Source organism: Ornithodoros turicata, chromosome 8 (genome assembly GCF_037126465.1).
Source record: "Ornithodoros turicata isolate Travis chromosome 8, ASM3712646v1, whole genome shotgun sequence".
Taxonomy (NCBI): Eukaryota; Metazoa; Arthropoda; class Arachnida; order Ixodida; family Argasidae; genus Ornithodoros; species Ornithodoros turicata.
In genome coordinates this window covers 21,160,630-21,170,654 of record NC_088208.1, presented here as the reverse complement: position 1 = coordinate 21,170,654, position 10,025 = coordinate 21,160,630, and the positions used below count along the sequence as shown (strand labels likewise).

Here is a 10,025-nt window from a genome sequence, read left to right as displayed (position 1 = left end):
GTCGTTATATTCTAGTAGGTTGTGGTCGTTACTTCGTAGCAAACATTAAGAGACTTCCCTCGTGATTCGTCTAAGTTCCTGCGCGAAGACGAATCACAACCTTCATTCGAAATCCTGGCATCCAAAAAGGGCCTTCACGCGCAGTCACGTGACAAAAAGAGAGAGAGAGAAAGAGCACTCGTTATCTGCCAGTTATGATCTGAGCCCACAACGCCGCTAGGAACATCAGCTTGCATAGCTGTTCAAACATTAGAGGAAACATTTGCTGTGAAGCCTCGAGAGCACATGACTCATAGGAAGAGCAGCCTGATGCGAGTATTTTTATCTTTCCCTGTTGGCCTATACCAGTTCGAGATCATGGAAAAGATGTGGCACGCGGTGTTCTACATTGCTGTATTGACGCCCAAGATCGTAGGCGTCAGATTCGACACGTGTGGAAAGCCGGCAGGTAAGCATCGACAGTGCACCCGTGAAGACCGATTAATTTTATTTTTTGCTTTCATTTAAAGATACCGGATAGCGGCAGACAGGCGTTTTCGCTGACGGCGTAATTTAACAACTCGATGCTTTGTAAACCCAGTGTAACAGATTGTGTGACAGAGAGCGCTTAATACTTTTAACTTGCTACCGAAATTGCTGTAAAGCAGGACGCCTGAATACTAGCTCCCTCTGTGTAGGCTGGAGTCACCCTTTGTAGACGCGAATGTCGCAAAGCCGCAGTGTTGGCTCCCACGCTTACCATGCATGAACGCTGTGTACCGATTTCACTAACGTTTTTAAAGCCCCTTGGCTGTGTATTTACTCAACTCCAAAATGTAGTATGTCGCTAAGCGTATAGCTACACTTTTGTCAGCGAATCGCGAGCTGCGCGTGGGCGTCAAGATGGCGGAAATTCGTAGCAGACGACGCGGTTGTCTTCACCGTATGCAGAGGGAGCTAGTATTGAAGCACCCTGTTGTAAAACGGCTTGAGGCGACGTCTGGTATAGGAGATACTCCCCAAGTCGCCAAGCAACCGCGATCTATGTTCCCAACCATGGAGGACGGAAACACAGGAGCAGCCCTTCCGACAGTTTTTCATTAGGACAGGCGTAGCCGCCTTCGCATTGTATTCTGGGACACTCCTGTCTACCACGTGACCGCTCACGTGACCCCAGACAGCACGGCGCCTCCCAAAGCAGACGACGCGAGCTGTAAGCGTCTTACAGTTCCGATGTCAGCATTCTGTTGAACGCTAGCGTGTAATTTTATTTCTGTGTGTTCGGAAGTTTCCTCTTTTATTACAAGACCAGTCACAGCCTCCAGGATGCAGGACGAGTACGCAGGACCGAAAACATCACGCGTGGCAACGATAACTACCACGTATATTTGTTTGTTGCTCAAGCAGTAAAGAATATTGTACCCAGAACACCACTAATCGGACTTGTGCAACAATAGATGATATGAAATGAATCTGCGGCACGGTGCCAGCTCCCAAACGGACGATTCAAGATGACACAAACACATACAGGCGACCAAAACAGTCGATCCCAGTATACTTACGAATGAAGCCGACAGAGCTTATTTTCGTTGAACGACAACCGCAGCCGGGGCAGGAACACCTTCCCATAAATTCGTTTCAGCGATTGTGCTCACATTTTAACAATAACTTACTTTGGAAAAGCAAAAACGCTCGTAGAACAGCGCGAGACATAAAGCCTCGCAAAACCGAAACTTTGGAGAGGATCACGTGGTGGACAGGACGTAATGGCGATTTTGATTCGAGCGGCCGCCAGAGGGTGGCTACGCTAGTCAGGAGGGAGGAGCCGCTCCTTGTGTGTGCTTGTGTGTTCTTCCTCCATGTTCCGAACAGGTCCATGGTTATGCGCATGCGATGCTGTTTCGCCGCTGTACTTGACGAGCAATGCGCTGTTGGTGACTAGTTCGACACAGTGTTGTCCGTAGTTTTCAATCTTACTTTTCTAAAAGCTATCAGTGCAGTTGAGGCGAAAATTGCGACGTAAGCGCGTACTGATGCCTCAGGCTCTCGAATAGATAAATTTTCTGAGATTGCACTGCGACTTCTGTGCGGTACCTGCGAGTGATGACAGATAAAATTGCGTAGACACAGGCAAGTTCGTGGATGAACTCCATAACGGCAAACCTGAGCGAGGCAAAAAAAGAAAAAAATCTGCTGTGTTGTGTCGTCTAGGTGTTTTTGCCCCGCTCATGTTTGCCGTTATGGAGCCGCTCCATAGAAGTCAGGAAGGTGTACCAGGTAGCTTATCACATTTTCTGCACAGTATACTTCCACATAACAAATGAACAATTAAAGAAGTGTCAGAAAGGAAAAATAATTAAAGGACAGTTACGCAATTGTGTAGCGTCATCTGTGTGTGAATCAATGTTTAACAAATTCTTATAATACAGTGTTTGAAATGGTTCATCATCATACGATGTCTATATCGGCCACTCCGGTCGCGGTAGTGGTGGTGTTGATGGTGCAAACTGCTCGCCGAGGTCGGGCACGCTTTAAGCGGGCAACGTCACGACTAAACACAGAAAAAAGCAAGAAAGAAAGAAGAATGAAAGTTTGAGTAGGAGAAGGACCCTGTGCCACCTACTAGAGGCGCAGAATGAGATTGGTGTTCCTAAAAAAAGTGATTATAGCCGCTTCTGCACACAAATTGCACAAGGGCGCGCATGGCAGGCATAAGCTGATTTGCGGGGCCAACACCCAAGAACCTTTTCGGTGGAGTATGGCCGATTATTCATGCGGGCAAGCGATGACACAAGGGTGCAACTGTGTGCACTGTACCTCGGGCAGTCTTGGAGTATAGGATCCACGTCCTCAACTACATCACACAGACCGCAGTTGGGGGACGAGACCTTGCCGAGCTTAAACATAAGTAGGCCACTGTATGGCACGTTGAGGCGAAGCCTGTAGATGAGCGACGTGATGGGTCGAGGAAGCGTTGACGGCATATAAAAGGGGAGATCTGGGTGTACCTTGCGTAGGAACGACGTAGAAGGGACATTTCTTCGCCAGTGTTCACTGCACAGACGTCTTATAGGGTACCAATTGCTTGCTTCGCGGCCCCTTGGGTGAAATACGTAGGGTGCGTCGGTACGCCACGTGCCACATGAGCCCGTCTCGCACAAGTGATCTTCCGGTGAATATACACTAGAATTGCGGAAAAGGACCATGAACTCCGAACATCGGTCGGCGTCGTCTGCGAAGCGGGCGCTCGAGTTTTATCGTAACACGATGAACGTATGTCAGTAATGTCCGCCTTGGTGTACATGTCATTTGTTGAAACCTAAAGGAAGGGTTATAAAAATGCCAAAATTCGTCCTTGAGTAATGAGGGCTGCCTTGAAACCAACACAAAAAGAACGGGATTTATCAGTTGTGTTGTTCGTGATTTCTGACCGATAGAAAAACCGCAATGTACGCTTTCTCTTTTCCTCTCCTTCTCAAGAAGCGCCGCTATGCGAAGCGGGCTCTCATTGGTTTCCTCGTCAAACCATTCGTCCAACCATTCGTCGGGAGAGGTCGTTTGAGGCAACTAATCGGAGGCCTCTCCGCATTGTGACGCTTCTTCAGAAGGAGAATGAGAAGTAAATTGCACTTTGCGCCTGTACCTGTGCCGTAGAAGCCGTATACAAACCGTAGAAATTACTATAATGACTTGTTAGGCTTTCAGAAAGGCGTATTTTACAGGATCCTTCGAGCACAGGTTGTTGGAAGGATAAAAATGGGGCCGTGCTTTTATTAGAGCACGCTTTCCAAGGTGGATACAAATATTCGTTACTTATACGTTTATTGATTGATTGATTTAAAGAAAAAATTAAAATCGCTAGTATGAGGCCAGCAACTCCACATCACTTGCACCATTACATTGGTGAAAGCCTCGTGGAACGACGACATGAATGATGATGATGATGGTGGTGGTGGTGGTGGTGGCTGTGGTGATTATAGGTGTTATGTAACAGTACGTAATTTGGCAAGCGTCTGTGTTCAGTTTCCTTAAGTGGCTGCTACAAACCCCTTATAGTACAGTCTACGAAATGTGTTGGTCAAACATAAGGCATGTCTTTAAAAAAAAAACCTAGTGGTCGAAATTATCCGCAGTCCTAGTCTGCGACACGTGCAGCCACACAACTGTGGGCGGACTCACCTTTATATAGTATATCTTTGTTTATTTCGTGGCTTTAAAACATGCAGCGCACCTAGGACCCCGTGAACCATGTCGTCATACGTGAGTCTTCATTGCTGACGTTGCTAACCAACGTACCTCTGTATTTGCTTCCATTTCTTTAAAGGTGTGGTCATGGCATCAAGAAGTGCTGCCTACATGTCCAAGTTTCTAGCAGTATGTGGGAAGCCGATTGTCCTGAAGTATGAAGCAAAAAACCTGGTTCTGTCACGGGTAAGACTCTGATGCGTACGGTCTGGTTAGAAACCTGATACATGCCCATGTCTGTCCTGTTGTTACGTTACGCGCTACGACTAGGGTACTGTGTTTTCGGCATTTATTTCTGGGGAGATAGATTCAGCTGGTGTTTTTCGGCATTGATACGTTTTGTCAAATTCGAATGTTTTCGGCATTCTGAAACGTTCGCCCAGGAATAGATGCCAAAAAATCGGCAGCTATAATCACTAGGGAGAACGAGGAGTACTGAAGGAGAGACGCTTAGTAGGAGGACACTGAGAACGCAAATAATTTACTTATTTTCATTCGTTGGAGGGCTCCGCGTGAATACTTGGACCCCCTTGACCCACTGATGAACGTGTTACAAGGGGATGTTCTCCCCTGAACTATAGAGGCAAGCAGCTCCGCAGGGCAGGAGGCCTATTCCATCCGGAAATGACGTGAAGGAAAAACGAAAACGCGATGCCCCGGAGGAAGAAAAGTGCGATCGGGTTCCGCTATTTTCGGCATGTAGCACCATATACAGGAGCATATTTCGGAGTTTTAACGGAACATGCTGGATGTCTACAAAAATATTCGGCGTTTTTTTTTTTTTTCACTTTTGGGCAAATGCCGAGAACGCGGAACTCTCATTATGACATACGCCCTTTTATGTAGCCTTTAACTTTACGTACAGTGCTGGACAAAAGTTTATGGAACACGCTCCGGCGCATTCCTCCCTCAGAGTGACACGCTAGTAGCGAATCGTACTGTACGGACTTACAAACACGTGACTGAGTTACCTATAGGCGCATGTCTGTAAGTCCGTACACTCCCATTCGCTACTATAGCGTGTCACTCTGAGGAAGGAATGCGCCGGAGCGTGTTCCGCAACCTTTTGTCCAGCACTGTACCTTAGCTTCTCATTTCTATTCTTTTTTTTTTTGCTGCAGGAAACGAGAGAAATGAAAAGTAAAAATAGGGGCGGCGAAAGGTCGTGGTGATGGGCTTTGATGTGTTGACATGTCCTCTGGTTAATATATAGTTCGTACGCTATCGCCTTTGCGTACGTAACGGATAGCGTAGTGGTTCTGCGCAATGCGCGACGCTTTCTTTATGGTTCGCACATGCGCAGAACCACCAACGCTACCCTTTACGTACGCAAGGGCGATAGCGTACGATGCGCTAAACGTCGCTCTTGCAAAGCTAAGTCCCTTATGTTTTCCCTCTTGCCAATGTACGATTTAGTCACGTGAGCCGGCACTAAAGTGCGAAGTTTTGTCTTCGCGGAATGAACGAATGCTGTTACCTTAACACTAACACGATGCCGTTACCTATACACCAAAACACAAAAGGAACGGAATCCGCTCGTTGAGTCATTCGTGATTTACGCACCAAAGAAAAAAATCGTGCTTTGAACCTTCCGTCTTCCCTCTTTCTCAAGAAGCGTGGCAACGCGAAACGGTCTCCCATTGGTCTCGTCAAACGACCACCACGGTCAAATCGTTTGAGGAGACCAATGGGACACCGGCCTGCATTTTGGCTCTTCTTGAGACAGAGAGAAGGAAGGTACAAACTGCGGTACAGTTCAGAGCAGAGTCAGTAGAGTCTCCGGAGGAATTTTGGAAGGGGACGACCCAAGGGCGGAAAAGGAAGTCAGGAATGGGACAGCGTGGTGAAAGGAGCGAGAGGAATGTGAATGATAATTTGTCCTTTTACGTCGCATGGCAATTATAGAGACACGCGGAGATAGAGAACGGAATGGTTTTGAGGCAGGTTGCTGGTTACATTGATGGTCCACTGCTACGCCTACATTTTTAGCTCTGGCATTGCCGCGAGCGTTTTTGTGTGACTGTGCAAGAAGATGTAGCACTATGCGTGGTGGGAGAATATCGTGTCACACGTCGTAGAAAGCGCAAAATGCCTCAAAATTCGTATAGTATCTGAATTTTCATCTTTCCACAGGCCATCGACGTTTACTGTACCGTGGCCAGGCTCTGCTATGCGTTTCATGGGAACAGAACGTCGGTGAGTTCACCACTGAACACTGCATGTCGTTTCCTGCACAGACGAAACAGTCATCATGTGAATCTCGAAGAGGCATACCTATGTACGAGGTATTGGCATCAGAAGTGGACGACAAACCCTCCACGGGGCAGTCTCCTGCTATTTGAATCCACAAGCCCTCGCGTGCAACCTAGAAGTTACAAAATGCATAACGAGGAGCACGGCAACGGTATCGGTGGTAAGGGCGGTAGACATGTACTAGACGAACGAGCTCGAGCGGCTGTCGCCGGACGAAGTCAAACGAGGCCTGGCAGGGACAAAGAATGCGGCGTGACGAACGGCTCACCAAGGCCAACGCTACGTAGATACAGAAGGCCTGCTGAGTTCCTCCTCTCGCTCCTTCGCACGTGGACACGCAGAGCCGTGACGTCAGCCATTCGCCGCAGACGATTTTAAACACAAGCCTTCTGTGGCTACTAGTGGCTTCCCATGCGGCTCATGGCAGCTTGTCTCCATAGCTACAACCGGCGAAAGAACGGTCGTTTCATGGAAGACAACTCACGCGTTTCCTTCCCGCGTTCCGATGGCAGCGCCACCACGCGGGCGCTGGGCAAAACTTCCCCATAGAGTTACAGAGAAGCTGCATGACCAAGAAGCTATCAAGGGACCGTGACTATACTTACCACGATTTTGGGGTGGCGCACGCCAATCGTTGTCCTTTCTATAGGAGAGCCGCCCCGGAACAGCAAGCCAGGGAAGAGTAACTGACGTATTTTTGCTTCCGTTTCCATTTTCGGTACTGCTATATTTTCGTTTCCGTTGTCCGTGTCTGGTACCAGCCTTTCAAGTTCGTTTCCGTTACGTTTCCGTTACTGTTTCCGGTAATGGAAAGGCTGTTACAAAGCTGCCCGTCAGGACAGCCCGTTTCCCCGTCCGGCTCTGTCAGTGCCCCGCTTTGCCCAAGTGCTGTCATTCGTACACACTATACACAAGTAATTTTACGTCGTTGGGATACGCACATCTTGCAAGATATATATAAAAAATTTACGAACACGCCTCCAGGCACTTTGAGTCCAGCAATTCAAGATCGGCGTAACTTTCATCCAATATCGCATTCATTCGTGGACGCTCTGAAAAAAAAAAGGAGTGAAAAACAGATAACTAAAAATCGTAGGCTGTCGTCCTCGTGCTATGGTGGGGTATAGTCATGTGTTGATGTCATGGAGTTATGAGGACTGGGACGAGGTAAGCGAGGGATGCACCGTCGAGATCAGATATATGTAGCTTTGTTTCCATGCACACATGTAATATTTAGAGCATTACAAAAGGTAAAATGACAAGTCATTCAAATGTCATCGCACAACAGGAATAGCGCCATTACCCGAATTCAATACCGGACGATAATTTTCATTTCCGTTTCGGTTTCCGGTAATGGAGGACCGTGGTGTGTGTTTCAGTTTCCGTTATTGTTACTATCTCCAATTTTGGTAATATACCGTTTCTGTTTCCGTTACCATTACCGTTACCTTCCCCTGCAGCAAGCACCTAAATTCACAAGGCGTTCTTGCCACCAAAGGCGCTACGTGATGCGTGCTCTTTTTCGCGGGGCAGTTCTGGCACGGCCTATCCGAGCAGGAGCCAAAAAAAGTATCCTCGAGGGGTGAGAACTGCTCCATGCTGCATGACCCGAACACGTGGCTCTTGCTCCGCTGGCATTACCCGAATTTACAGCTCACTCCGAGGGCAGATAAAGGTGCCCCAAGTGCATCACTCGAAATCGCCATTAGTATCAAGATGGCAGGGCTATAGAAGGAGTTCTTGTTGAGGACGTAGAGGAACACTATGCTGCGTTAACTGTGAACTGAAATCGCGCTCCTATGTTTTCTCCGAAGCAGAGGAAGTCCTGGAACCGAAACTCTTGGGCTCTCTCCGGTACCCCCTATATGGCTGTCCGCACAACGACTAGTGAAGGAGCTGTCTTTTCCTGTATTTCTTCATAATTTGCTGTGTCTCTACTGCTTCATCTTCCGTTTGTTCGTTGTCGTGTTTGTTTGTGTTTGCTTTTGGGAATAGCAAGCCTACGTCATGGCTAACCTTTCCCTTCTTTTTTTCCTCTGTCAGCATTGAACATATCACCTCTCTGTACGAGCTTTCGCCTGGATGGCAACGCTTTTTCTTTTGAGGAAGCGTGGCCCTCCATACGAAAGCTTGTACAGTATAAGCTTAGAAAGCTTCAGTCAGTGTTGTTTTTTGAATGTTTTCTTTGAAGGCAAGAGGTGCAACGCCTGTGCGTTCTAAGCTTGGCAACAAATTTTATCTATGTTTACACGCAGCACCCAGAACCAGAACGAATGTTGACACAGAAACTCCGAACTTGCCTTGTGAAGTTTGGAATCGTCGGAGCCAGGTGGAACGAGGTAGGTTTGTGAAAAATACTTCTGAAGTACGAATACGTGCTGACTGCGACAGCTTACATTGGCTCTTGAAATTTCTCCTTCGAAGCAACTGTTACCGAATAGATCAGTAGAAACATTCGTGGACGACGTCAACGTGAGTATGCGGGTCTCATTTTCACTCTTGTTTTAAAATCAAGTGAAGTGCTTAGCGGTGAAGGTTCACTCTCTTTCCTCAAAACGGCGATCCTCCCTGAAGGCTTCAACGAGCTTGAAATTTGCGCTTGAAATGTGTTCCATCGAATAACAGTCAAACTATGCCACTCTTTCGCGTCGGATTTTAGGTACCGTAGTCAATGTTCCACTAGGAATAAAATGACACTATAGTCTTGAAGTCGACTGGAACGGATGCTACCGTCCCTTTGAGCAAGTTCGAAAATATCATCAAGTTGTTGGAGTCCTCCGCCGCGCTCAAACGGGCAACCTTCGAACAAGTAGGAGGACATGCAGGACGACCGCATCATCCTCGTTTAATGAATGGGGGGGTATATATATTTGTTAAGAAAAAAATAAAGGAAAGGTTAGCTAGGCAAAGAGCCGGCTTGCTATTAAAAAAAAAAGGAAAAATGGAAAAAGAAAAAAGACAAAGAAATAAAGGAAAGAAAGGAAAAGGAAAGAAAGAAGGAAAGAGACACTAGAACAATGAATAATGGGTTAAATGAGCTCGTATTCACTGATTTGCCTCCTGTTTTCATTCACTCATTGGCTTCATTCGCGCACGCGACCCAGACATGTGAAATACCGCTGCCGTAGTCAACCAGCTTGTCGCGCATAACACTGATAATTAAATGTCCCTTTCCAGAAATGTGTCCCTGACCACATGATCCCGAAGGACGTCAGACTGCTCACCTCTGCGATGCGCTACGGCCGTACATTGCTATGAGAAGGCAAAACTACAATAAACTACTCTGTTGCACTTCAGCACTGAATGCGCTCTCACGTGTGTACTCAATTCTGTGAACTAAAAAAATATACGGTGTTCTTTTGGTACAACATATAACAACTTCGTCTTAATGATCATGAGTGGGTTCGTCTGGACGAAACGTACAACGCTGGCCAAATTGCTCGATTGCCAAAACCCTTAGATCACTTGATCGTACTCTTTCGTGCACCGTCGAAGAGAAACAGCTGAAAACACAGGTTAACGCACGGATCAACGTTTTATGGTATGTT

At 47.2% G+C, this 10,025-nt stretch overlaps 1 protein-coding gene across 1 annotated transcript; it reads left to right on the top strand.

Annotated features, from left to right (window-relative positions):
* The first annotated feature begins 204 nt into the window (after positions 1–204).
* Positions 205–9,773, top strand: LOC135366052 (uncharacterized). The gene is made up of 6 exons (XM_064598705.1): positions 205–448; positions 4,304–4,410; positions 6,358–6,420; positions 8,733–8,816; positions 8,902–8,949; positions 9,655–9,773. The coding sequence occupies exons 1-6, from the start codon at positions 286–288 to the stop codon at positions 9,733–9,735; spliced, it is 546 nt and encodes a 181-aa protein (XP_064454775.1). The 5' UTR covers positions 205–285; the 3' UTR covers positions 9,736–9,773.
* Positions 9,774–10,025: the final 252 nt, after the last annotated feature.

Bases quoted from the DNA above. Each gene is read 5' to 3' on its own strand.
- LOC135366052 (XM_064598705.1), top strand. From the start codon at position 286: ATGACTCATAGGAAGAGCAGCCTGATGCGAGTATTTTTATCTTTCCCT. The intron at 4,411-6,357 runs GTAAGACTCTGA...ATCTTTCCACAG, and splicing joins AAAACCTGGTTCTGTCACGG to GCCATCGACGTTTACTGTAC. The intron at 6,421-8,732 runs GTGAGTTCACCA...GTTTACACGCAG, and splicing joins TTCATGGGAACAGAACGTCG to CACCCAGAACCAGAACGAAT.